General features: G+C 54.5%; 7 protein-coding genes across 7 annotated transcripts; 3 read left to right on the top strand and 4 right to left on the bottom strand.

Annotated features, from left to right (window-relative positions):
- Window positions 1–230: 230 nt before the first annotated feature.
- Window positions 231–1,902, bottom strand: B0T15DRAFT_398837 (uncharacterized protein; the record flags this gene model as incomplete). The annotated part of the gene is made up of 5 exons (XM_062864974.1): window positions 231–955; window positions 1,058–1,297; window positions 1,351–1,390; window positions 1,502–1,579; window positions 1,822–1,902. Coding segments are annotated over 5 exons (1,164 nt in total), but the record flags the coding sequence as incomplete, so codon positions are not given.
- A 902-nt stretch (window positions 1,903–2,804) lies between these two features.
- Window positions 2,805–3,367, bottom strand: B0T15DRAFT_255867 (uncharacterized protein). The gene is made up of 2 exons (XM_062863245.1): window positions 3,048–3,367; window positions 2,805–2,970 (listed from the first exon to the last, which is right to left on the bottom strand). The coding sequence occupies exons 1-2, from the start codon at window positions 3,315–3,317 to the stop codon at window positions 2,953–2,955; spliced, it is 288 nt and encodes a 95-aa protein (XP_062720701.1). The 5' UTR covers window positions 3,318–3,367; the 3' UTR covers window positions 2,805–2,952.
- Window positions 3,368–6,420: 3,053 nt separating this feature from the next.
- On the bottom strand, window positions 6,421–8,841 carry B0T15DRAFT_559038 (uncharacterized protein; the record flags this gene model as incomplete). The annotated part of the gene is made up of 5 exons (XM_062870496.1): window positions 6,421–7,288; window positions 7,341–7,495; window positions 7,590–7,659; window positions 7,929–8,355; window positions 8,817–8,841. The coding sequence occupies 5 exons, from the start codon at window positions 8,839–8,841 to the stop codon at window positions 6,421–6,423; spliced, it is 1,545 nt and encodes a 514-aa protein (XP_062720700.1).
- A 1,449-nt stretch (window positions 8,842–10,290) lies between these two features.
- On the top strand, window positions 10,291–10,968 carry B0T15DRAFT_513000 (uncharacterized protein; the record flags this gene model as incomplete). The annotated part of the gene is made up of 1 exon (XM_062868018.1): window positions 10,291–10,968. One exon carries the CDS (start codon window positions 10,291–10,293, stop codon window positions 10,966–10,968), a length of 678 nt encoding a protein of 225 aa, XP_062720699.1.
- A 5,587-nt stretch (window positions 10,969–16,555) lies between these two features.
- Window positions 16,556–17,799, top strand: B0T15DRAFT_486371 (S-adenosyl-L-methionine-dependent methyltransferase; the record flags this gene model as incomplete). Its single annotated transcript, XM_062866353.1, has 5 exons — window positions 16,556–16,633; window positions 16,727–16,976; window positions 17,044–17,255; window positions 17,440–17,591; window positions 17,676–17,799. The coding sequence occupies 5 exons, from the start codon at window positions 16,556–16,558 to the stop codon at window positions 17,797–17,799; spliced, it is 816 nt and encodes a 271-aa protein (XP_062720698.1).
- A 454-nt stretch (window positions 17,800–18,253) lies between these two features.
- Window positions 18,254–20,115, bottom strand: B0T15DRAFT_576243 (uncharacterized protein; the record flags this gene model as incomplete). The annotated part of the gene is made up of 4 exons (XM_062871023.1): window positions 18,254–18,397; window positions 18,513–19,038; window positions 19,222–19,814; window positions 19,927–20,115. 4 exons carry the CDS (start codon window positions 20,113–20,115, stop codon window positions 18,254–18,256), a joined length of 1,452 nt encoding a protein of 483 aa, XP_062720697.1.
- Window positions 20,116–21,551: 1,436 nt separating this feature from the next.
- B0T15DRAFT_255774 (WD40-repeat-containing domain protein) lies at window positions 21,552–26,712 on the top strand. The gene is made up of 5 exons (XM_062863244.1): window positions 21,552–21,804; window positions 21,863–22,461; window positions 22,518–24,042; window positions 24,103–24,530; window positions 24,578–26,712. The coding sequence occupies exons 1-5, from the start codon at window positions 21,702–21,704 to the stop codon at window positions 26,612–26,614; spliced, it is 4,692 nt and encodes a 1,563-aa protein (XP_062720696.1). The 5' UTR covers window positions 21,552–21,701; the 3' UTR covers window positions 26,615–26,712.
- The last annotated feature ends 84 nt before the right edge of the window (window positions 26,713–26,796 follow it).

The following is a 26,796-nucleotide window of genomic DNA, read 5'->3' as shown; positions in this document are numbered from 1 at the left end:
ATTCGCTTGATACAAGGAGACTTTTCTTGAGCCTGCTCGGCCATGGAGGCCACTCCTGAGGAGCGCGGCTTGGGATTTCCGCGCTGTCTTTGGTAAGGCGTTGCATAGCGGGCTGTCGGTCTTCGGGTCCGTTGTAACCAGGAGCTGGCACGATACGGATCTGCCTGCCGGTTAGGTGTTGTTTCGCCAACTACGGGGGTCGGGGTGCTTTTATGGCGCTTGCATAGTGGCTAGGTGACCTCTCCCTGACCGTGCTCTCCGATGCTGTCCTTAGCAGGTCTCTGGTTCTCCCCCACGTCGGTACCGCTTCGTGGATAACGGCCCAAGCTTTGCTGAAGCCCGATGGAGCCCTGGCTAGCGGATGGCCCGACATTAGCCAGCACACGGTCGTTGTTGCTCATGGCTGCCGGCAATTGCGGAACGCTCGCCCCACCCTCTTGTACTGGCGAGGCCGCGATAGAACTTCCCATACCCCGCGTCCCTCTGTCGCCCGGCGGCCAAGTATCACCCTGCTTTGGGTCGATCGTTTGATTGCGGTCGCCATGATGATCATAGGGCTGGGAGAGGGTGCTACTACCGGACCAGTGTTGTGTTTCCCCCCTACGTTTGGAGGCGGCACTGGGTGAACTCCAGTGTTGAGAGGTTAGCTTGGCATCTTCTGGCTTAGGTTTGCTGATGCTCTGACGGTCCGGCAATACCGATAGGCTTGCCCGGTGCTCCTGAACTTGTGGCAACCTGACAGGATCATTCTCAGTCGGCTCTCCGGTCTCGTCTGGAACCGGCGAATGGCGGCGGGCTGAGCCGCCCGTCCGGTCGCCGCCGCCGTAGTGATCATGGGATACAGAGCGGTTTCGTCCATCCGATCTCTGTCGTGCGCCCTCCTCCCGGCTAGAGGCAACATCTGTCGCTGGAGCGTCGCTGTTGCGTATGGTGTAGTCAGGAATAGATGCTTGTCCTGGCTGGCACGCCGCCGAGGCCCCGTTGGCCAACGGGGACAGATTCGTAGGGGGAGCCATACGTGAAATAAACGAACGCACTAGCGGGCATCCTGGGCGACTTTTCTGCTGTTTGTCGCTCTGCTGTCTGTCGCTCGACTCATCGTTGCTCGACTCATCGTCGCTCGCCTCATCGTCGCTCGCCTCATCGTCGCTCGCCTCATCGTCGCTAATCACGATCACGTTCTCCGGTGGCACCTTGGTACCACCGACATTGCCGCAGTGCAGCCGACCGGCACGCAAAGGCTGCGGCAGGCGGCTGCCGCCACTGGTAGCATGAGCAGTGGCAACATTGTTTCCTGCTCAATGTGTTAGCAACCGCTCGTCCTGTCACGACGAGAATTCCGAGCCATACCTATGCCAGTACCACTCTTTAATTTGATCTTGTGCCAGCACTCCTCCCAGAGGCTGCCGAAGCTGAGCTCGTCAGACTCCTCAGACTTGACAACCCCTGCATTGTACAATGACGACAGAGATGCCAGCCCCAAAGGCGTTCTGGTGGAGACGGATGAGGAGGGGAGTTTTAGAATCGGAAGATTATCACGTGGATGCTCAGGACTCGCCGCCGCAGAGGGGATGAGATCCTTTTGAAAAGCTGCTGCCATGTTGTTGCTAAGTGCGTCTGTGCTGCTGAATTGCAGAATAGTTCACGAGACTGTGACGGGAAACGATGTTAGGAAAAAGTATAGGGCAAACTGAGACCATCTCTGCGCTGCTGAGAACATGGAGAACAAGCGAAATATATACGCCTGCGCGGAGACTCGGACTCAGCAACTAAGCAGGAGACGAGCTGAACCAAGAACTAGCCTGCTACTCCCTATGCAACGTGCTGGGCCCTCCCAACCTCAGGCACCCGGCCGGCTCGGCCGATATGATAGCTGCATGAACCGGGCTCCTTCCTTGTCGTCCACGCAGTCGGAATCACCAATCGCGAGGCAGAGGACCCTTCACCGAGCTGCCGCACACGAAAACGCTAACCTCGCGCCGTCGGCCTTCCCGAGGGCCGCGTCTGCCTCGCTGTCAATGTGACGACAACAACGATCGGTTATCACACGGCGTTGCTTCACGCCGGAAGAGCCAGCTTCCGCAGGATGTTGTCGGAGCCACGAATCACAACCCTGACCTGGCACCGTGATCCACCGCAACTCCCTGGAAATAGCTCAGCAGGGCGGCTCGCATCAGGCAGTACGCGCCTCGTCCCCTCCTCATGCGACGATCCGTGACCTCCTTTCTGCGCGACCAGGCTCCTCATCCCTGTTGTCACATTCCTGGCGCCACCAGACGTATGAAATAGGAGGCACCGAGCTGCTTGATACACGCGGTAGTCCCGCCCCTTTTCCGTCTCGCTCCAGCTAGAGCGATGACAACGAATCACCTGTCGTAACGCAGGTTCCCAGGCCCGTTGTCAGCCCCTTCATCCTGCGGCGTGACTCGCGAGCCGCCCGCATAGCCAGGGAGGCCATGTTATGTCGAGTCCGCCTTGTCCCCTCTGCAGTTGGGCCCGCGCCGCGCCTTCCCCTCAAAGGGCTCTCCTGGGTAGATCACCCTTGACCGAGGCCGCATCGTCGTGTCGGCTCAGCCCCCGCGAGCCGCCCGCAGCACCGGAGAGGTCACATCATGTCGAGTCCTCCCCGGCCCAGTTCTGCTGCGACCTGCACTGAGGACCCTTGCCAATCGGATTACCTAGCTAAGCCGAGCGCTCATGGTCGTCGACGCCAGCCCCCGCCCACCTAAGCCTCTCTGCGGCCGCCGAAGTCGTAGCGTGTGATCCGATCTAATCCGAGACACCAAGCTGCCTTTCTCGCGACCAGTGGCCTGCGTTTTTTGCCGCAGCTGCGCTCAAATCCGGCCCGATTGCAGCCAACGACGTGGGTATTCTGCAGACGGCAATATTCCGAATACGACAAACAGAGGGGAGGAGGGGTAGCCTTCTCCGCGCCTCCGTGTCTCGACGCGGTTAATTTGTGCGGCATTGCTACCGATGGTCAGAGCGGGGATGTGATCTCGCAATCACGCCTGGAAGCCGCCAGGCGGACATGGCATTGGCTATACATTACGTGAAACCCTGCGACATAAGGTGCTGGTACATACAGGGCGAGAGCATGGCGAGACCGTGAGAGCTCCCACGTTGACGAGTCTCAAAGACGAGCGGTCATCAGCGAGAGCTATAGCCGACAAAGAGGCGAATCTGGAAGGTCTGAAGATGGCTACGCCATAGGGACGCAGGGCTTGGTAGGTGAGCTGCCGGGTGAGAGCGTGTACAGTATGAAAATGTCGAGAGAGGGGAAGACAAGCGATAGAGATGAGAAACGCATGCAGCATGGCGAGACAAGTGGCAGCATGGTGGACGTAGAAGAGGAAAAGGAGGGAAGGGAGCGCAAGGCCAAGGGGGATGGAGCTTGGCGTAATCCGTAACGTACATGATAAGCGAGTGACCCAGACAAGCGAATGACCCACTCTCCACTACCCTACAAACATTATCCTCAATTACAAAACAACAAAACTATCAACCAACTACAATTACATCAGAAACGGGTGAATCAGATGCTTCTGCAACCTCCTGGCAAGTGCGGGCATTATGACCAGGCTTGCCGCATACACCATAGCACCGAACCTTCGTACGACCCCCACCAGCACCACTACCATCCAGCTATATTTCTTGCATTGCCTCCCCACCTATAGCCCCCTGGCTTACCACCTCCTGTGCCTCCTGCACAGTAAGTGATCCTCCAAGCCGCACACGTGTTTTTTTGGCTCTCCGGCGCTTGCTTAGCGCCTCGTTAGCCTTGCGGAGCGAAGACACCTCTGCCTAAAGGAGGGCCACCTAGTGCATTATAGCTATCGTACCCTTGGTAAGCTAGTCTATAGCAGCTAACATTGAAGTCGGGGAGCTATTTTAATGGTTGGCAATGCGAGTCTTGATAAGCGTTGACTATGACTTGGCTTCTCGAGGGTTGTATAGTGTCTGGAAGACCTAAGATTATGCAGTGCCTGGCCGTGAGGTTAGGGGTGTTGGTATACGAAGCTTGATATCTAGCTTCGAAAGCACCCTCTCTAGATCGTATGGCATAAGGCCAGCCCCTGTAAAACCGCCCTGTATATTCCTCTTGGTGATAGAGGCAAAGAAGGCCGTGCGAAAGGTATAAAGAAACTCGAGCTTGCTTATATGGTTGATATGCGCGCGTACTAAGTCCTCGATCTGGCGACCATACGCCTGCTTCAACGGCCTAAAGCAGCTAACATCAAGTGGCTGGAGGAGGTGGGAGGAATATAGAGGTATGTAGAGCGTGATAATGTTGTTCTGCTGGCAGTAGAGCTCGAACTCGGTCGAGTGGTGGCTTTCGTGGCCATCGAGGATCAATAACCGGTATTTGCCCTTTGTCCGAGGCGCTATATAGTAGTCGAAGTGCTTGATCCAATCAAGGCCTACTGCGTTGGTAGTCCAGCCGTTCTCGGTGGTTGCGATGCGCCAGTCGGCCGGGAGGTTGCACTCGGTATACCAGTTGACAAGGTAGTATTGCGCGGCCAAGATAATGAACGGAGGGATAGCCCAGCCAAGAGCATTGACTCCCTGGATTACTATTGCCCACTTGCGATTGCCAGGCTAGGCCAGCTTAGCCTTGCTCCGGCCATCTAAGGTCGTAACAACCATACCTATAAAGATAATGCCTATTATAAACCCGGTCTCGTCAAAGTTATAGATATTATCATCTACAATACTATACTTGGCCTTAGTATTCTATATAAGCCTAAACCACTCGCGAATAACGTCTGGATCTTCGCATCTAGCCCTCTGGTAGTCGTATCTATATGTATATCGCGTACGGAGCTCTGGCCGGCGTTTGACGAAGTTATAAGCCCAGCGTTTGCCAACAGGGGGCGCGTCGCATTTGCGCAGTAGTTGGTTGGCCATATCTTCTACACCACATAACCTGGGTGGGAATGCACGTGCAGATAGCTCATTGACATATTGAACTATCGCCTTCTCTTCTAGATCTATAAGCTTGCGCGAGTTGGCTGGAAGATCGTATTGTGCAGGCTTGCCGGCGCGTCGGCGCTCCAGGGTCCTACGGTCAACCCCATAGATCTTAGCTGCGGCTCGTTCGCTTAGATTCTTGTCGTTTTGAAGAGCTTGGAGAGCCAAGATTATCTGGCCTTCTTTTGAAGTAGAGGGCATTTTGGATAGTAGAGGAAATTTTGTTGTTGAGTGCAAAGATGTCGCGTCGTGTAGGAAGTGGGTCATTCGCTTGTCTGGGTCACTCGCTTATCATGTACGTTACTGTGATTATTCAGAACTAGTGATGACCGTGGTTGCGCATTGAGACCTGATTGGATACCGTAGTGCGGAAGCATGTGCATAGTTCACACGGTTTCCCGGGTAACCTGATTTGCTTACTACCCCTGAGATCTTATGGACGCCGGATTAGAGAATCCAGGCAGTCCATCCAACGGCAATAGCACAGACAGGCCGGTGCTCATGATGAAGCTCACCACATGGCTACATCACATCGTCGAACTTGTTGGTCCTCTGATGCGTTCCCCTTATCATATCAATGCCCATTTGTACAAAACGATGGAATTCCAGGACTGGCCGCTAGGCCGAATGCGTGGCCCTCCTTGCAACGCAGAACCCAAGCTAGTGCATCCGCTCCCATCGCTCCTCCATTATAAGGACACCTCAAAGTCGTTCACTCCGCTCCCTAGTGATGAAGCACCCGTCTGGAAAATACCGCTAGGCTCAAGACAGACCGCCCGGGGTTGAAATCTCGGTCAACTACACAAAGCTTGGTTGCGCCGGGGTCACATGGCGCCTTGCCATTGTTTCCTGACACTCACACAAGCATGAAAGCATACGTGCCAGCCAAAAGGACTTGAGAAGGCGAATGCCAGTTAACTATGCCCCGTTCCACACAGAGCGACTTGGCGTAATAGTAGAGCTGTTGCTGGCCGTTGTGTTGAGCGAGAATTGCCAAGTGGTGGTATAGGCGTCCCGTCATTGGCGCTTTATCAGAGGCGCGTGAATACCAGTCACGACTCACGGCAGCCCACACTCTGCGGTCCCAAATGTTGTCGTCCTCGATCGCCATGCGGTAGTGCAGAACTTTGCTTCTATCCGGTTGCCTAACGCAACGAGCCGAGGGGCTGCTATCATGTGGTTCTATTTACTTCCCCTGAGCAAGCGTCTACCAGCCACAACCTCTACAACCAATGCCTTAGCGGCCACAAGCAGCCTACCTGCTGTAGCAAGAACCCTTACCCAAGACTGAGAAAAGCGAGGGACAGATAGAACCTAAAGGACCGAGACACGCCAAACTTTTATTTGCAGGGAGCTGAGACACGTCATGTGACTCGTGTTTACTTACTCCTGAATTCCCCATCGTTACTCGAGAGACTGCTTGTGCTGTCAACACCAAACTCTCCTATCTCAAGCAACAGTTTCTACATCAGGCAGTTCCCCATAGTCAACACTCTCCCCCGGAATAGATGGCAATGGCATCTCCAGATCCAGCTGCACGTCAAATACCGCGTTAACCGCGAAGCGTCGGGTCTCCTTATCAAACCGCAACCATTTTCCGTCCTCCCTCTCCGCAATACGACAGCCCAGCCAAACCACCCTCTCTCTCCTCTCCTCCATCATACTTGGTACTTCGAAATACTTGTCGTTATCGTCGATTCTCTCGTCCGCGACGAACCAACCGTCCGGGAAATAGTGCTCGACCCAAGAGAACCCTCGCAGCGCGAAGTCGTCAGGCAGCGGCCGCCGCCTCGGGCCCCTTGCCGGAGGTCCCCCTTCCTTTTCATCCCTCTTGACCTTATTCTCCTCGTCTTTATCCCCTTTCCAGCCCGGAAACTGTTCGCCACCGCCCAAGAGGCCAGCCAAAGCCTGCGATTCGTCTGCAGATGGGGACGAAGACGATCCAATCAGCGTGTTGAGCATATATGCCGTCAGCTTCCAGGAGAAGTACGGGGCCAGGTGGTCTATAGCCTCCGGGTAGAACGTAAGATGGTGAACGAAGACGAGAGTGACGTGCAGAAAAGGCAAGATGTTGGGGTCACCGAAGCGGCGACAAACGATATCATAGGTGCCGGTGAAAAGTTTGCGGGCGTTGTAGAAGTACCCGTCGTCTGCAATAGTGTTGATGCTAGAGGTGATCTCGGAGCTGGTTTCTTGCATGGGCTGGTCCTGAGATTCGGTGCCGCTTGAGCGAGTGATCTTGAGGGCGCAGGTAATAGGGCTATTCGCATCGCCGTACCCCAAAATCGCATATATGTTGGATATACCCATATGATAGCTGGTTTGGATGGTTAATCAAGGAGTCGATAGGAGAGATGACGAACACATACCCTGACTCGCGCCACCGGCGCGTTGAACGATTGATGTAGTTATCTAGTAGCTTGAGGAATTCGTCGATTGTAGGCTCTAGCTCTTCGTGCTGCTTCCTATTGAACAAGATCCCATATGCCCTTACGAAATGCAGTTCGGTGGGCGGGAGTCTAGCCTGTTGCGGATTCGGAGCCCGCGATATAATAGGGTCAAACAAGGTCATGATATTTTCTCGCATAGACGGGAAAGGCATCTTAACGCAAAGTGACTTCGTATAGTAGTAAAGCTGCTGGAGTGCGGAAGGACGAGCGAGGATTGCGAGATGATGGTAGAGTCTGCCTATTGTAGGAGCCTTGTCCGAGGCCTGTGAATACCAATGACGGCTCACGGAGGTCCACACTTCTCGATCCCGAATGTCATTGTCCTCGATAGCCATATGGTAACGGCCAAGGTCACCGAGGCACTCGATCCATGTGTCTTCGAACGCAGGCACCGTCTCATAGAGCAGGGCCATCATCGAGTAGGCCATATAGATAAACGTAAGCATGTGCTCCAAGCTGGCTGGGAGGCGGTGCTATAGGAGCTCAAGGAAGCTGTAGATGCCGTACCGCCACATCCAGGCAGGCATAGCGTATTTAGCAGCCAATCTCCTTAGTGCCGGACTTGCCGAGGGGTGCTGGGAAGCAAGAAAGAAGTTATAATGTTCGTGGAGCAGAGTACGATGGAGAGCAATCAAAGCCTGCCATTGATCGTTGTTGAGTTTGTTACTGGCGTCGTTTTGCGAACTGCGGTCATTGTCCACTTCGATACACTTGTTCTCGACCATCACAAGCCCCGTGTAGATTCCCTTGACCTCGGCAACCAGTTGCTCTTGGGAGATAGGCCGGGTTTCGGGCTGCTTGATAAGTTCTGGATCCTCCTCTACAGGTGGAGGTGCCGGGGGTAGATGGGGAGCCGCAGTGCCGTCGTCTGATACGGATCCCTCCTTTTTGAGGCTCAATGCAGGACTTGTGCTCGTATAGTCGTCCCGGTTTGCTGCCGGAGTATTTAGGTCGACCGCCTTTTTCTGCCTAGATGGCTGAGCGCTAATGTTGCCCGCCTCTCTGATATATTGTTAGTCGCCTAGGCGAAGCAGAGATATAAGTGGAAAGACGGCAAAGGACGAGAAATAGAAAAAGTCAAAGTATATTATAGCATTAGAAAGATCTATTTCTTATGAAAGACACTTTGCAGTCTACGGCAATATAGATTCTCCTAGAGTTTTTGGTTTATAAAGCCGTTTTAGTGATAAGAATAGTACTCTATAGAGTTAAGCTAGCAATACTATGTTATCGAGTGTATAGGAGTTTTATAATAGCGTGGTTCGCTAAGCCAAAGAAGATCTGGACGAGAAAAAGCTTATTATATAAGTTCTATCCAACCAGTAATCTTAGCATCCGGGCTTATATCTCCTTTAATATATATATAAGAGTAAAAGAGGTAGGTGCTTATCCTACTTAGAGCCTTAGATTCGCATACCATTATCTACGTCAGCTACTTTTAGCACCGTTGACTTATTGCCTTGTTTGCCTTATCGGTGATATATACTAGCATAGCGGCTCAGGCACCTATAGCCCCGCCACCGTACGGAGGAGTCCTCGGCTATACAAGCCTGGGCACAGTAGTCGGCTAGAAAGAGGGAGAGAGGTAGGGGAGCAAACGTTCCCCTTTGAACAGCAGGGCGCCGCCTGGCCCTATTGGTGTACAATAGGCATTCGGCATGAGGAGCCTTGGTTGATGCCAGCATAACGAAGATGGTTGCCTTGTCCTCTATTCAACCGACCTTGCCTCCCCGTAAGTCGAGAGCCCAGCGGTGTCTATATGGGCAGATATCCCAGGGTCCCTACGGATACAGGAGGTCTAGATATAGAGCCGTATTAGGTAATAGAGTAGGAATACCTAAGCCTATATATAGTATGCTTGGAGACTTCTCTATATACTAAAACCGAGCTGACATTTACCTATAGAGGGCCGGGAAGGATAGACTCCTTTAGCAATAGCACCTATAAGCTAGCGGGCGGGATAGCTACATAGCTGGAGTTCCAGACCTAACGGATCAGATTAAGGCAGGGTCGGTAAGCTAGGAACTCTTTGAGTCGATTGCAATCTTCCCAGACTAGTTGGGTTCCCGAGTTGCAGGGCTTGTAAAGACATTGGAGCGTTGGTGTCTGCTGTACAGTGCATTCAAGCAATCCCCATACGGTGGATCAGTCCCGGCATTGCTCTGCGAACTTATCGACCAGGTGTACACAATACTTAATGGCCTACCCTATATATGATTCGGAACTTATTTGCCGCTAATGTAGAGAGGCATAGATCTGTCGTCTGTAACACCAAGGTAGATAGGTCCTAGAACCAACTGCCTCCATTATGGCAGGATTCTGGAGTAGTCTGTAGGGTCTTGGTAATGCCACTTTTGCGGCCGGTCCCCTACGATCAGCTGCAACAAGCAAACTAGATAAGCGAGGCCAAAGTCAAGGAATGTATGCAAGCTTCTGTACAGAAACCGGTCAGCAGAGTGACATTATCTCTAGCCTTGTCCGGAACTTGTGGGTACTTGGGATCGGCAGTGTACAGCAAGGTCAGATGTGGAAGTTAAGCTGGGAGTCAATAATTGGACAAGGAGCGGCTCAGCCGGTTGCATTAGCGTAGTTTATGTCCACCCCTCTACGGATCCGTAGTAGATCATAACCAGCCTACTCGGCCTGCTGTTCTTTCCCACCCTGTCTCTCTCTCCCGCCTAGTCTCTCCCGCCTAGTCTCTCCCGCCCAGTCTTACTGGCCCAGTCTTCCCCGCCCAGTCTCTCTCGCCCACTCCCTCTCGCCCAGTTTCACTCGCTCCTTCTCCTCTCGCCCAGTTTCAGTCGCTCCTTCTCCTCTCGCTCAGTTTCACTCGCTCCTTCTCCTCTCGCCCAATTCCAACGCTGCCTCTATGGGTTGGTTCCACGACGCTGCCAACGAGCTCTTGAACTGCTTGTGGGATAAGGATGTCGCCACCGAGGAAACCACGGAGCCCGATAAGTTCGATGACCAACTTGCTCAACTCAAACACTATGCTGCCGCTTGGAAGCTCGCTTACGGAAAGCCTCTTCATGAACCTCTCACCCCTGACGATGTACGGAGCGCCACGGCTTTCGTGAAGTATATTTTCACGGGTCAACCGCCGATGGAGAGCGGAATTGTGCTACAAAAGCGGCTCAAGTTGCAAACTTTAGATTATATGCCGTTCAGCATCTTAGCAGTCCTCTACACCGGAGAGGACCTCATCAAAGTTGCAGCGTCGACCTTCCAGGCGCTCTTGGAAGGGGCTGGGAAGATTGCGAAGTGGTCGTCTTGGCCTTATAACTCGGAACTCATTAACGCTCTACGTCAATGGAAACCGGCGCCCGCTGCCGTATTTAGCTTGAACGTTGCCTCCGAGGCCGCCCAGCCACCGCCCACCCCTGCACCTACAGTCATTGAGCCGAGCGTGCCTTGCACGGCTCCGACCCGATTCCAGCCTGCTCCCCCGGGGGCCGCCGTCCCGCTGTCGTCACCCAGTCCCGCAAGGGCCTCCCCCGATACCGCTTGCACGGCTCTGCCAACCCGACCCCAGCCTGCTTCCCGATAGGTGTTGACATGCTCTTTTTGCGCCACGGTGGTGCACCCTCGATGTGCCTGCAAGCCTGCGACTAGTAAGCGCCCTGATTCCTCTTCCCTCCCTCAGCTAATAAAGCGCATCTCCGACAGCTAGTACGACAACTTCAGCAAGCAGTCCGCCAGGTATAGCCTCGACAGACGCCCCTGTGCCACCGCCGGCGAATCCTACTGCGTCCGATGCTCGGCCGGACCACAACCACCCTATATCTGCCCTGCCGCCTATAATACGCCCTACCGTGCCCGCTGACGCCACGCCGACGGCAGCGCTGTCCCTGGACACAGGGGGCCAAGCTGATGCCACTCCTATAGGCTTAGACGGTGTAGCCGAACCGACGGGGCAACGAAGAAAGCGGCCGAGAGTAGAGACGGACGCATTGGATGGTAGGCCTATTATACGATTTTCTTTCTACGATGAGCTGACATAGGTGATATACATTAGGCATTGCTGTTACTATACGACTACCCGCTATAATAGGCAACTCCTTAGATCCGTATGCCGCTGTCCTATATTATGGTCGGCCAAGCCCCGGTCAAACCCCGACGTCCTAGCTGGGTAGTACCGAGTCCCTGGGCCTATATCCTGGCGTAGTAGGTCCGTCAGCCGTATAATGCTAGAACGTTCTGCCGAACCGACCTGTTTCCGCTCCTCGGCAGATTTAGCTTAGTAGCACTTCTGTCTATCCTCCAGCTAATGCTAATACGAAGCACCGGATCGAGGAGTTTTTAGAATTAATATATAGGTATACTATTGTGAGCACCTACTTGAGCGAACTTCTGGTCAAGACGATTCAAGATATTAACGATAATATTAGGTTTGAGCACCGGTTAGGCTAGTATCGAACGAGCTGGATAGGAGAGCGTTTCCGTATCGTTGTATCTAAGGTAATAGTAGAGAAGACGTACGTAGCTTACCAGTATATATCGCCGTTGATTGATATACGATTATTGATACTAACTTTGGTATAGCATAGTCGTTTTAGAGACCTTCTTTAGAGATTTCGAAGTTTTTTATAAACCAGGGCCTCCTTGTCTCCATTCATGTATATGGTTATAGCGGTATTACCCCTGTCGCCGAATATATCGAGGTTCACTGGAGAGAGCCTTCGACTATGCGGGAGCTGGCAAAAAGCTCCTATTTCCAGTATAACAGCTTGTATCGTTATTTCTACTCGTTATCTAAAGCCCAAATACCACTAGCCCTCTGACTAAGTCTTCCTCTTAATGTATTAGATTATAACCCCGCCTATACCTAGCAATTCACTTTTGAGCTCGTCGGGCTTATATAGCCAGTTTCCTACCGGTATATCTAGGAAGTCCTCCTCGATAAGTATTCCTCCGAACGGCATCTCTACATATATAGCCACTGGCTCCGAGCCCCTTATAGTGCTGAATTCGAGATTATGCTCTAGCATGCCGGCCTGTCTTTAGTAAGTTATAGAATATAAACTAAACGGCTATAAGGGGCATTACCTATTCAGCAGCCTTTTTCAAACCCTTATCTTATATCTCGATCTTGTCTGGCATCCTTGCTGTGGACAGCGACTGTCCTAGGGTTTTTAAACTACGAGTCTTGGGCTGGGTTTGTGACTTTTTGAATCACGAGTCTTGGGCTGTATTCGTGCTCGATGAAATTCCCTTGCGACCACGACAGGGTATTTGGCGGGGCATTTGTATGGAGCGGGTTAACTGAGTGCGACGGGAAGACGTAGTCGAGTTGTCAGCTGATACGGGATCTCCTGACGAGGAATCAGGCTACACTGAGATAACATTATAAAGAGCGGACAGGTCATAGAGTCGTTCGCGCGCGAGGGGATAGTGTTTAGAGTCGAAAGTCGGGCGCGCCTCGATGTCTACTTGAGGTTTGAACGCAAGGGTAAACTTATTCTCAGCCGCAAGTACCTTTGTTAGTGTAGGTCAAGCAGGCGCGCAGTCTGAATACTGCTAACTGATGATCCATGTAACAGGAAGAACAATGCGCGGACAAGGGATCGTGTTACGTTGTCGATACCACGCTACCGACTCGATCTGGAGTTGTCGCCTACAACGCTCGTGCAGAAGATCAGTCCTGGCAAGCAGGGGCCCTTGGGCTGTCCAATTGCGGTTTAATACAGTAGTCTTATGTGCTCAACATGCAGCCTCTCCCCATGCTATCCCCGACCCCGGAATTTGGATAGCTTCAACCTAAACGAAAGCTCCCAGTCTGTCAACTCCTTTGGTTTGCACTCTCCGCAAACTTTCGCGCTGTCTTTAAAGTCCATGATCTTGGGTAGGCATCCCTTCTGCCCTTCCTTAAAACTTCCGCACCAGTTCGATGCAATCTAGCGGAGGTGCCTACAAGAATATTCTCGCTGCTGGCATTAGACGCGGATTGCAGTTGGGGCAGAGTGCTTACCTGCGTATAATTGTACATTGTCAAGCCTCGGGCTGGAGAGAGTATATTGTAGGATGATGCAGAATTTTGCAAGATGGACAGAGGTGAGAGGGATGGGGACAGATATAGCATAGTCCTGTCCGTCCGCTCGCAGCGGTATACTGCAAGGTACCCGCAGAGCATAGGAGTCCCGGCCAGCCCCTGGCGCCGTCACGAACACTGGTCAGTTGTATATCCCGTCTTGCCGGTGTTCAGGTAAGGGGTTAGGGTTGCCAAAGACAGCCCGTCGCCATTTTCGGAATCCCACGCGCGGTCCTGCGCGTTCAGTTGCAGACAGCCATGCCGTCGACCCCAGTCGACAAGGCCACATTGGTAATATATAGATCGTTACCTTAGCACAGTTCGTGCGCGACTTGCAACACAAACCAATTCTTTTGCCATCTTCAATTACATACTCCCTCTGATGGATACTTGCTATGGACTGAAGGCTGCCTTATAAGCCAGTATATTAACCTGTCTTTAGTGCAGCAACGGCGGCTAAGTATTTGCTGCCTGAGCCGAAGCAGGCGGAGAATCGAGAGGTACGACAGGAGAAGCCAACTGCTGAAAATGAGGGCGGCGGGACTCAGGATGGGCGCCATAAAGCCAATGGCAAATGTCGCGCCGATCTTGGAGGCCAAGGAGGGAGGCAAAGGGAGAGAGGGGGCTCTGAAAACTGGGGACCATGAGTGAACGCCTGTCACAAACAAAACTCTGCATGAGCAGCAGCTGGGGCACAACCCCAAGACAGTACACCCCGAACCGGAAATAAACGGCCAGCCGCTTGCTGGGAATCATGGGAGACTGGGCGAGAAAGAATGGGCGAGAGAGACTGGGCAAGAGAGACTGGGCGAGCCACCCCACATACATGCCAAGAATGATCGTCAAACTGTTCTGGTAAGCTACCCGCATGAAGCCGCGGTGGATCCTCAATTACAGCCGCTTGTTCTCGCAAGCCATGCCGCTGGCCACTTTGTGATCCGGGGTGCAACCTGTACCTTGAGGTACCTGCAAGGGTTCCAGCACTCAGCGCACCGTTCCTTGCTGGCAGGGTCACTTTGGAGTTCCCGCACCAGCTCGGCATCTGACATGGTTTCATCTGGCCCCAAGCGTACGTGGTTGTCTCGGCCGTCAGCATCCCCTTGCTTATGCAGCCTGCAAGATATCAGTTCCCGATATCCTGTATATCGCCGTGCAAATAGACTCGCTGCCGAGAGCCGTGCTCGGACGGCTGCCATCACGTATGGACGAATCGCCCTCCGCGCCAATGATGACATGCAGCAACCCCTATTCTTTCTTCCTTGCGATCCTCCGCTCAAATCGGAGCGTCCCCGGTTTCAATCTGACCTCGAGACACAGCGCGGCACGCCGCCATGGAGGGTTATGCAGGGACCCTCACCCAACCCAGAGGGCTCCGAATCTTGTGTTACTGCTTGCTCCCCGGACGCTTTCTCTGCTTCCTTCAGTTGTGTTCTCGCTCCTTTGACAGCACGGACACCAAACCGTACGTAACCTCCAAGGCCCACCATAGTACCCGAGACCGCCAGCAAGCCTGCAGAAACCGACATCATCACCCTTGACGGGTCTGGCAGTCCTTATATTGCTGAACCAAGAGTGGCCAAGGTTCTGTTGCCCGGCCGTTGGGGGCATACAAGATTTGCTAACGGCAGCTTAGACTCCGCAAGCCTCAGAGGCTCCCGACTCGCACGGACGGCGAGCGAAGTTGTGGATGTTAGCCTTCAGAGACGGAAGAATCTGTGTTCACGAGGAGGACTTGAAGAGAACGGAGCTGGGAAAGGAGGCGCTCAATCCCTCCCCCGAGTCTCGTTGGCATTGGGCAACTTGGTCTGAGATAACTAAGTCTGAGATAACTGTAGGGACAATCGCCGAGGGCAGAGTGGAGTTGGAGCTCGGAGGCCGTGGAACAATCTATGTTCACGAGGAGGACATAAAGAGAACCGACTTGGGAAGGGAATTGCTCAAGCACTACTACCTGCCTCTGTCTTGGATGGCTTGGCCTCGGATAAAGGCCTGGGTAGACGCATAGCTAGCCCGTCTCCCGATCTGTGGATTGTCTTAGGGAGTAGTGATTTGGGGCGGAGGGCGAGACAGTGATTCTGCTCGATCACAAAGTTGCTGCCAATTCCTGAGTTTGTTAGTCACTTGTGTTTCTCCCAGGCCTTGCCATATACCACTGTGTGGAGGACAAAAGACCGAAACTACAAGTTCAACAATGAGTATCTTTTCCAAGCCTTGGATTCTTCCCCGCTCGACAGCTGCCCCACGGTCAACCATGCCAAGCCACGGGCTGCAGGTGGCCGCTGCCAAGTCGGGTATGTTTCCCAGGCCCGCGTGGGGCAGGTGCAGGGACCTGCGAAGGTGGGGTTCGCAAATAACAAGGCAAGGACTGTGGAGATCACCCTCCCTGTCGAAGCAGACTGTCATTTACGCTCGATCGGCCCAATCGATCGTCCGAATGGGGCCTTGGAAAGGCTACTACAGTACGACATGTCGCATGTTTGGAGAACAAGGGCATTGATCATGTCCGATAGGAGGAATCGAAGCTTATCACCTTCTGCGTCTGCACGGAAGAAGCGGAGGAAGAAGTGGAAACGTGGTGGTTGGCTGAAAGCGCGAGTCGAATGAACATGGAGAGGGGTGCCTATAAAAACATTATACTAATGCAAGCCACTTCTGGTCTGGTCACCAACTCCTAGCAACTCCAGGACAGCAGGTTGGACGATGAGCCCCCCACCCACTGCACCCTAGACGGATTCAATAGTCATGACAGGGGCAGCTCCGCAATCTTGGTGCCGACCCTGCAGCAGATGAAGTCCGATTGTCGATACTCATGTGATTCTTTGTTGTATTCGCGAGACATTTTCCCTTTCCCGTTCCTCTCGAGGAATCTGCCGCAGACTATTCTCCAATTGCTGCAGGCGCAAGCAGACATACTGTGACCATGATTCTTTGAAACGCAAGGAGGGCCCGAGCAGCACCTCTACCTCCTCTAAATCGGCCCAACCCGCCGCCGATTCGAGACTCTCGAAACGGGCGAAACTGCGAAAGCGTCGGGCACCACCGGGAAAACCTCGTCAGCGACGCCGTCGCCACCGCCGCCGCAAACGTCGACGAAGATCCACCAACAATGCCGTGCCGCGACCCCAGCCCCGCTCTACAACACCCAAGCATCGCAGGCTCTTCCGCCGCTAGCCCGCATGCTACTGTGCTCCACGAAGGCGGCGATCAGGAGAAGCCCGACCCCCAGCCGGAGGACCAGCACCATCCCAGCATCTTCCCCGCTGGTCCTGACGACGAGCTTACCGAAGGCTACGAAACGGCGTCCACGGGATTGGCTAGCGTGACTTCGTCTGTTTACGCCCACGCGTATGAGAATGGCCGCCGATACCAACACTTCAAGAATGGCCGCTATCCGATCCCCAACGACGATGAGGAGCTCGCGCGCGAGGACTTGAAGCATGCGATGCTGATGGAACTATGTGACAGCCGGCTGTTCTATGCGCCCATCAAGAACCCACACAATATTCTCGACATTGGCACCGGCAGCGGTCAGTCAACCAAATCCACCCACCCTATCACTCTCTTGCTGAGATGGTGACTAACACGATATGGCAGGTATCTGGGCGATCGACATCGGCGATGAGTTCCCCAACGCACATGTCCGTGGCATCGACCTATCCCCTTATATGCCCGTATGGGCGCCGCCGAACGTCGAGTTCCTTATAGACGACTGCGAACAGGGCGAGTGGGTGGACCAGGATACCGACTTTGTCCACTTTAGGTTCATGACCATTGTACTTAAGGACGTCCCAGGAGTCTTGTCTTACGTATATCAGTGAGTTTATACTCTAGCTGGGCATTTCTCGGCTGGTTTCTGACTCGTACTGTCCCTACAGGAGCTTAAAACCTGGTGGCTAGGTCGAACTTCAGGAACTCTGCGCCGAGGTTCTCTGCGATGACGGTACCATGGCCGACAACGACCCAGTCAAGCACATATACGAGCATATATAGCGCGCCTTTCTCAAGTTCGATATAGACGTGACGCTGCCTAAGCGCCTTAAGCCTATGCTGTATCACGCCGGGTTTGAGAACATACAATGTGTCGTCAAGAAGGTGCCTATCGGCCCCTGGGCCCGCGACAAGACCCTTTGCAATATCGGTATGTACTAAAAGGTAGCTGTGCAAGCCCTGATGCCGGCCTTCTCCGGCAGGCCCTTCACCGCCCTCGGGATGTCCTAGGTTAAGAGCCAGGTGATTCTGGCACACGCCAGGCGGGGATTGCAAAATACCGGCGTCCACCGGTACTTCTATTACTACTTCTGGTATACGCAAAAACCGTCGAAGTTGGGGGTCGTCAGGAGGGGGATCTAGGACCCACTCGGACGAATTCGCTCTAGCTACGAAGTCGACTCTGCGTGCGGCAGGTGGTGCTGCATTTGCTTTCAGGCTCCTATGTCTGCGTAGGACATGCTTTTGGTATAATTGTAATATACTCGAGACTCGTTTCGATTTCTGAATACGAACTTTGCAACAGAACTCTCGACCTTCGTTGGCGTTCGCATGTAAGCGGAGCATAGACCAATCAGAACTCGGTTGAAGAACGATCAGGGAAGTGGGGTTCGTGGCCTGCCAAGCAGTCCATTCACCTGCCAAACCCAAGTGGCACAGGTTAAGAACTACCGCTCTGGAAAGGTCAACCCCCGGCCAACAATGCACCGAACGGTGGGCTCGGATGCGGCCAAGGGGACAGCTATTGTTCAGGTTGCAGGCAATGTTGTAAGTACCGGTAAATAGCTTGACGGCGTTGGGGAACAACTGAATCTCATTACCACTGGTTGTTCGTCATCTTCAGTGTCTTGACAGGATGTTCTTGGGCACCAGCACGAACAACAGGGTAGTCGCGCTCATGCAACGGTCCCCGCATCAGGGAGCCCCCATGATCGACACTGCCCCCGGGGATAATAGGTATCTGACCAGGCATCTCCAAATCCAGTTCTACCTCATATTCAGGGCTCACATCAAACCGCTTCGCCTCCTTGTCAAATTCCCGCCCTCCTCTCCGCAATACGGCACCCCAGCCAGACCACCCGCTCCCTCCTCTCCTCCGTCATACTGGCCAGTTCAAAATACTTTTCATCGTCGTCAATCTTCTCGGTGACGAACCACCCGTCAGGGGGATACTTTTCGACCCAGGGGAACCCCCTCAAGGCGAAATCATCCGGCAGCGGCCTCCTCCGCCGGAGCCCGGCGGCGCCTTTCAACCCTCCCTCCTTTACGACCTTGCCTTGCTCCGCAGCCGCGGGGAACCAATAACTTTCCAGGAGCAGGAACAGGAGGATGTTGGGGTCCCCGAAGCGGCGGCAGACGACGTCGTAGGTGCCCGTGAGGAGACGGAGGGCGTTGGGGAGCTGGTTGGCGCTGTTCGGGGTGACAACCTTGGCGTTGGGCGACGGGGTTTCGGATGCGGTGGCTTCTTGCATCGGTTGATCTTGGGGTTCCGTAGTACTTTTGGGGTTGGCGCGGGAGAAGGCTTTGAGCGCTGCGGCGATGGGATTGGCCGGATCACCGTATCCCGTCATGGCACAGATGTTTGCGATGCCCATGTGATATCTGGTATGAAACGTCAATATCCAAGTCATTGGCAACAGTCACGCCGACAGTCATATACCCTGATTTAAGCCATCGGCGAGTGGAACGGCCGATGTGGTTGTCGAGCAATTGGAACAAGGCACCCATTGTGGACTCCAGCTCCTCCTGCTGCTTACCGCTAAACAAGATGCTATGGGTCTTTACAAAATTGAGCTCGGTAGGTGGAGTCGGGCCTGCTGAGGATTCGGGGTGCGGGACATGATGGGCTCGAAGAGAGTCATGATGCTCTCTCGCGCAGAGAGGAACGGCACCTCCACGCACAGGGACTTGGAGTAGTAGTAAAGCTGTTGCAGTGCGTTCGGGCGAACAAGGATGGCCAGGTGGTGATAGAGCCTTCCCGTGGTTGGAGCCTTGTCCGAGGCCCGAGAATACCAATGGCGGCTAACGGCGGTCCAGACCTCCCGATCCCGAATGTCGTCGTCCTCAATCGCCATTCGGTAGCGGCCAAGATCTCCCAGGCACTCAATCCATGTGTCCTCAAAGGCAGGTACCGTCTCATAGAGCAGGGCCATCATTGAGTAGGCCATGTAGATAAACGTAAGCATGTGGTCCAAGCTGGCCGGCAGGCGATGCCTCAGGAGTTCTAGGAAGCTGTGGATGCCGTGTCGCCACATGCGGGCCGCCATGTCGTACTTGTCGGCTAACCCTCTCAACGCAGGGCTTGCTGACGGGTGCTGGGAGGCGAGGAAGAAGTTGTGGTGCTCGTGGAGGAGGGTGCGGTGGAGAGCGGTCAAGGCCTGCCATTGATCGCAGCTACGGTAGTCACCAGTCCCATGTTTCCGCGTCCCTGATCGTCGCCTCGCTCAGCTGCTCCAGCCTCTTCTCCGCCGCGGCCATGGTTTCCGGTACGGTGTTTCCCACGGTGTCCCGCTCCCACGCCTTCGACGACAACATGATACCGTCTAGCGACGTGCATCGCGACAGCTGCACATAGAGCCTATAAGGGTCGCATTGCGTGGGAACTGCCCGGCCGTCGATGTTTGTTGTCCGCGTCCCGCGCAGTTCCAGCACCACCCGGTCCAGCGTCCTGCCTTGCATCTTGTAGTCCGTGCAGGCGAACGCGGATGCACAGGGTAGGCTCTGGCGGGCCACATTACGCACGGTACACCCAGGTAGGTTAGTGTTTATATCTGAGACCTGCCTAAGAAGGAAGAAGGCTTTCCGTGCCTATTGGCAGGTGAACTACCTTAAGGTACGTTTCCTAGTCTATCTAGTGGTAATGCATGAGTAAGAGCCTCACGTATATCTCCACCGGTCTCAAAGTATGTATATAGAGCTTATTGGCGTTATAGAATGAGTCTCACTGCAATATAAAGGCATCCTCTTGTCGCTGCTCACGTAGATCACTACTATGTTCACTGCAAAAGAGCACTACACTGCGTCCTCAGCTTTATCACCAACTACCCCAGTTCCATTTGGACCAATCGCCGCCAACGCCAAGGCGCTTCTACGAGGTAGTTTGCCTACGCTTCACACAATGTTCATGAAGGAGTGGCATTTTGTAACCGCAAGCGAGATACACCGTGCGGAAGACGACATGAAGCATGCCGTCTCGTTCATGCATGAGGTCACCAGCTTCCAGTTTAAGCGAATTGTGACCAATCATCGTGGTACAAATCTCAGACCTCGGGTCACCGAATGTCGGTGGGCAGCGTCAAGCCAGACTCGAACCGAGTGCTCGATTGGCTGCGTATGTTGCATTGGAGCTGACGGTTCTGCCGCACAGCCGGCTTCGCCGTTCTCTTGAAACAGACAGCACTAACAGAGGCGAAGAGGCGCCCGTTTTTGGATCCCGAAACGTCCTGTTTTCTGAGCCCTCTTGCCCCGAAACATAACTTTGTAAAAGGGCTAGATTAGTAGCTAGGTCGGTGACCAGCGAATCTCTGGTGATGTCTGTTCTTTTTAGGAGACTAAAAGTCTCTCGTTCCAACTTCTTAGCGTTCCGCGTGTTTAGCAGGTCTTCCGGCTCTTGCAGCGGCCTAGCGGCGTAGAAGCCCCACTGTGGGGCGCGGCGCATCGATCCATCCACGGTCTTCATCGGAACGACCTGCTGACATGATCAAGAACGACTAACCCGTACATCTGATCTTTTTCGGAAACGACCCCCTGCATGACTAAGTGAAACGGAGCTCTCACAACATTACAAAGGCTCGATGACCTCCGCTACGATCTCCAAGCCCCAAGGGCAGGGGTCGGGACTCAATAGGAACAGGCGCGGGAAGGGCCGCGCCGCGTCGGGCCGACGCTCTCCAAAGCGGAGAGCAGGGTGGAAAAGGCACGCTTGCTCTTGGCTGGTCGCTCCACCCGCGGGCCTTAGTGCGTAGAATCAGGATCAGAAGACCGTGTCGCTGATGCTCCCGGTATATCCGTGGTGCGTTGGATTCACGGGTCCTGTTGAACGACTTTGCGTCGTTCGTCTCGCAAATGGAGGGGAAGTACTTTACTGCCATTCGTCAAGAGCACCGCCACGGCTTTCTTTCGGACGGCCGACAGCCAAACAGGCAAGCCTCCCCGCATCTTTCAGCTCCGCCCCGCAATACCGCGCGAAATGCAGCTGTCGACTTCACGTTGTTTTACTATTGCAGTAGCATCTCTTCCTCTCGACAAAAATCCTTGTCGGAGCTATGTCTGCTGAAAACAAGCCGAAATCGCGGAAGAAGTGGTGGAAGGAGCTCTTCGGGTGTCGTCGTGCAGCCTCGCCGGCTCCGTCTGCCCCGCCGTCGAAGGGTATGTTAAGACTCTGCCTAGCATCGCAAGGCTTCTTGTAACTGACATTCTCCGGCAGACGTCCGGTCATCCGATCAGGGAAATGCAGAACACGGATCGAAAGCGTCTTCTATTATCGCGACAGAGTCATATGCTCCCCCCTCCCCGTCCGCTGCCGTCGCAAAGGCCGCCCGACCCGGCACAGATGCAAGAGTCCCCAACGATCACCAGCCACCCGCAGCATCGCGAACACTGCCTCCTGCCCTGCCCGCCGAACACGCACCCAAACCACCGCCGACCGAATCTATAGAGCCACCAACCCCTGTCCTTTCCGTGTCTGAGAGACTGTGGAACGCCGCGTACGACAGCCTTGAGACGGACAATGTGGAGCTTGTCATGTCATACGTGAAGACGTTGGAAACAGTTCTCGGAGCCAAGCCAGGCGTTGCCCCTGGCACCAACATCTCGGCCGAGCTCCATGACCCGACCAAACGACAGATGCACATGAGGAGGCTGGTGGAAGAAGGCCGGGCGAAAATCTCCAGAGCGTCCAAGATCACGAACGGAGTAGGCGACGTCGCCGATTTCGTCCTGTCGGTCAAGCGAATAATTGACCTGGCTGTGCAAAGCGTGCCGCAGGCTGCGCTTCCGTGGGCCGGTGTTTGCGTTGGGCTGCAAGTAAGCAGTCGTCCTTCGAACACCCTTTGCGCTTCGCCCTGCTAACATGTCTCCAGATCCTCCGGAATCCTGCACAAGCGACGAAATCCAACCTTGCCGGTATCGCCCACGTCATCTCCAGAATGGAATGGTACTGCGCCCTCACCGAACATCTCCTGAACAAGAACAACGTTGCCGCTGGCAAGGACATCCAAGCAGTCTTGCGCCAGCTGGAAAAGAGCATTGTCGAGCTCTACAGAGCTCTTCTCCAATACCAGATGAAGAGTGTTTGTTCCTACTATCGCAATCAAGGGTTTGTATTCATTCGCGGCATGCTCAAACCTGATGATTGGGACAGCGATCTGAAGCTGGTTACCGACGCAGAGGCTACCGTTCAGAACGATGCTGCCCAGTCCTTCCAAGAACAAACGAAAACTTCCTTAGGAAAACTCGTTGAGCATGCCGAGCGAATAGAGAGGCGACTCGGCGACATCCATCGGGACATTCGGGACTTCATCTCGTTGCAGAAAGACGCCCGTAGGGATAATATCGAGTCAGCGTGCCGCAGAGATCTACGCGTAGTTGATCCACAGCACGACATGCAGCGGATTGAGGAGAGTAAGGATGTCTTGCTCGACGATGCGTACCAGTGGATCCTTCGCACCCCGGAGTACATAGGGTTCACAAACTGGGGCGATAGCGGATCTGGTTATCCGCCGCGGCAATTGCTCTGGATAAAAGGACACGCCGGCACGGGAAAGACGATGCTCATGATCGGCCTCATCCGCCAACTCTCCCATCAACCCGTCGTCCTGGCGCCAGCACTCTCCTTTTTCTTCTGTCAAGGCACAGATACCGCCCTGAACAACGCCACCGCCGTCCTCCGGTCTCTGATCTGGCTTCTCCTTCTTCAGCAGCCATGTCTCATATCCCATCTACTTCAGAAGTACAAAGAGTCAGGCGCCAATCTTTTCAGTGACAAAAATGCCTTCTACGCTCTATCTGAGGCGTTCCGGAACATGTTAAAGGACCCAGAACTGAAGCCTGTGTATCTCGCGGTGGACGCTCTTGATGAGTGTGCGCAGGGGCGGTCGGAGCTTGTCCGCCTTATCTCGACTTCTCTCACACTCTCGCAGAAGGTCAAATGGCTGCTCTCTAGCCGTCCGGAAGTTGACCTTCTCGCTGAACTCAGAGATCCGGGCACCAACTTTACGGACGCTTCCAACTCCCTTGTCGAGCTGGATACTCAACGTCTAGCAAAACCTGTCAATACATACATCGATCACAAGCTCGTCGCCCTTAAGCGCAGAAAAGGATACAACGATAGCGTTTTGGCCGAGATCTCTCGTGAAGTCCACCAACGAGCAGAGAACACTTTCCTATGGGTGGCTCTCGTGTTTAAAGAACTCGATCGTGTAGACGGCTGGGATGCCGTCGAGGCTGTCCAGAAGATCCCCGCCGGTTTAACAGATCTATACGGTTATATAATGACCAAAATCGATAAGGGGAGCGAACGAGATCAGCAGCGCTGCAAGGATGTGCTAGCGGCCACATTCCTCGCGTATCGCCCTCTATCCCTCCTTGAGCTTGCTGTGGTTGCAGGTTTGTCAGCGATGGTTGATCCACGGACAATCGTGGATAAGTGCGGCTCATTTCTCAAAGTCACAGGGGACACTGTTCACCTGATTCATCAATCGGCCAAGGACTACCTGGAGAAAAATTACGAATTCAGACTTCAGCCAGCTGGGCTCGCTCAAGGACATGCCGAGATCGGCAGGCGCTCAATTGATGCGATGTCCTCAATGCTGAGGCAGAACATATACAACCTCGATCTAGGCTTCAAACCGGAGAATATGACGCCCCCTAATCCAAATCCGCTAGCTCCAATACGATATGCTTGTGTCTTCTGGGCTGACCATCTCTGCTCCCTGAACAGCGACAAATCCAGGTTTTTTGAAGAACTAACGGAAGACGGGAAGGTGTTTGGATTCCTGACGGAATACTTCCTCCGCTGGCTTGAGAGTTTGTCTCTTATAGGGAAACTTTCTAGTGGGCTGCTTTCGATAAGAAAGATTCAACGTGCCGCTCAGGTATGTTGGTAGTGCCGTATTATTGTCAGATTACTAAATCCAGTCAGTCACAACCGGACATCAACCCTCGCCTTCTTGAGCTGTTAGAAGACGCAGAGAAGTTTGTATTCAGTCACAGACCGATCATAGAGCGGGCCCCCGTACAGATATACGGCTCCGCGCTCGTATTCAGCCCAACTCTGAGCGAGATTAGAAAGCGGTATTGGAAGGAAAGGCTGCCTTTTATCAAAATGACTGCTGGTATAAACGACCGCTGGGGCGCGCACCGGCAGACGCTCGAGGGGCATCGCGGTTGGGTCAACGCAGTGGCGTTCTCGCCGGACGGCAACACGCTCGCGTCGGCTTCGGACGATAAGACGATCCGGCTCTGGGATGCGGCGACCGGCGCGCACCGGCAGACGCTCGAGGGGCATCGCCGTTCGGTTAAGGCCGTGGTGTTCTCGCCGGATGGCAACACGCTCGCGTCGGCTTCGGACAATGAGACGATCCGGCTCTGGGATGCGGCGACCGGCGCGCACCGGCAGACGCTCGAGGGGCATCGCGATTGGGTTAACGCAGTAGCGTTCTCGCCGGACGGCAATACGCTCGTGTCGGCTTCGCACGATCAGACGATCCGGCTCTGGGATGCGGCGACCGGCGCGCACCGGCAGACGCTCGAGGGTCATCGTAGTTCGGTCAACGCAATGGCGTTCTCGCCGGACGGCAATACGCTTGCATCGGCTTCGCGCGATAAGACGATCTGGCTCTGGGATGTGGCGACCAGCGCGCACCGGCAGACGCTCGAGGGTCATCGTAGTTCGGTCAACGCAATAGTGTTCTCGCCGGACGGCAATACGCTCGCGTCGGCTTCGGACGATCAGACGATCCGGCTCTGGGATGCGGCAACTGGCGCGCACCGGCAGACGCTCGAGGGGCATGGCGGTTGGGTTAACGCAGTGGCGTTCTCGCCGGACGGCAATACTCTTGCGTCGGCTTCGCGCGATAAGACGATCCGGCTCTGGGATGTGGCGACCGGCGTGCACCGGCAGACGCTCGAGGGGCATCACTGTTCGGTTAAGGCCGTGGTATTCTCGCCGGATGGCAATACGCTTGCGTCGGCTTCGGACAATAAGACGATCCGGCTCTGGGATGCAGCGACCGGCGCGCACTGGCAGACGCTCGAGGGGCATGGCGGCAGGGTCAGGGCAGTAGCGTTCTCGCCGGACGGCAATACGCTCGCATCAGCTTCGCGCGATAAGACGATCCGGCTCTGGGATGCAGCAACCGGCGCGTACCGGCAGACGCTCGAGGGTCATCGTAGTTCGGTTAACGCAGTGGCGTTCTCGCCGGACAGCAATACGCTCGCGTCGGCTTCGGACGATCAGACGATCCGGCTCTGGGATGCGGCGACCGGCGCGCATCGGCAGACGCTCGAGGGGCATCGCGGTTGGGTTAACGCAATGGCGTTCTCGCCGGACGGCAATACGCTCGTGTCGGCTTCGTACGATAAGACGATCCGGCTCTGGGATGCGGCGACCGGCGCGTACCAGCAGACGCTCGAGGGTCATCGCAGTTCGGTCAACGTAGTAGCGTTCTCGCCGGACGGCAATACGCTCTCGTCGGCTTCGCGCGATAAGACGATCCGGCTCTGGGATGCGGCGACCGGCGCGCACCGGCAGACACTCGAGGGTCATCGCGATTGGGTCAACGCAGTGGCGTTCTCGCCGGACGGCAATACGCTCGCGTCGGCTTCGGACGATCAGACGATCCGGCTCTGGGATGCGGCGACCGGCGCGCACCGGCAGACGCTCGAGGGGCATGGCGGCGGGGTCAGGGCAGTGGCGTACTCTAGGAATGGTCAATGTCTCGAGACAGACCGAGGGCTGCTGAGCGTAGACTCCGACGCCCCGAGCAGCTCTGGAGACCAGAAACCCGCCAGCGGTGTTCTCTTCGTCGGCGACGATTGGGTCACAAGAAATGGGAAGAGCGTTCTTTGGCTTCCCGCTGACTATCGGGCAACATGTGTGGCGGTTTATGGTCATACACTCATCCTAGGACACGCCTCTGGCCAAGTGACGTTCTTTCGGTTTGCTTTTGCGGAGTGATGGAGTTCTATAATCGTTGTAATGCCATGTAACGTATTTGATAAGCGAGCGGTCCAGACAAGCGAACGGTCCACTTTCCACTACCCTATGAACACTATACTCAATTGCAACACAACAACACTAGGAACCAACTATAATTACATCAGAAACAGCTGAATCTGAGGATTCTGCAGCCTCCCGGC

This window comes from Chaetomium strumarium (assembly GCF_033439665.1).
Source record: "Chaetomium strumarium strain CBS 333.67 chromosome Unknown B0T15scaffold_5, whole genome shotgun sequence".
In the NCBI taxonomy this organism is placed as follows: Eukaryota; Fungi; Ascomycota; class Sordariomycetes; order Sordariales; family Chaetomiaceae; genus Chaetomium; species Chaetomium strumarium.
Note: the sequence above shows the minus strand (reverse complement) of the source record. Positions and strands in the feature narration are given on the sequence as shown.

What these genes read in the sequence shown, in the direction of transcription:
- B0T15DRAFT_255867 (XM_062863245.1), bottom strand. Translation starts at nt 3,317, where the DNA reads ATGCTGCATGCGTTTCTCATCTCTATCGCTTGTCTTCCCCTCTCTCGA.
- B0T15DRAFT_255774 (XM_062863244.1), top strand. Translation starts at nt 21,702, where the DNA reads ATGTCTGCTGAAAACAAGCCGAAATCGCGGAAGAAGTGGTGGAAGGAG. An exon ending in TGAGCTTGCTGTGGTTGCAG is followed by an intron (nt 24,043 to 24,102) that starts GTTTGTCAGCGA and finishes CATTTCTCAAAG; the next exon opens with TCACAGGGGACACTGTTCAC. An exon ending in AGATTCAACGTGCCGCTCAG is followed by an intron (nt 24,531 to 24,577) that starts GTATGTTGGTAG and finishes AAATCCAGTCAG; the next exon opens with TCACAACCGGACATCAACCC.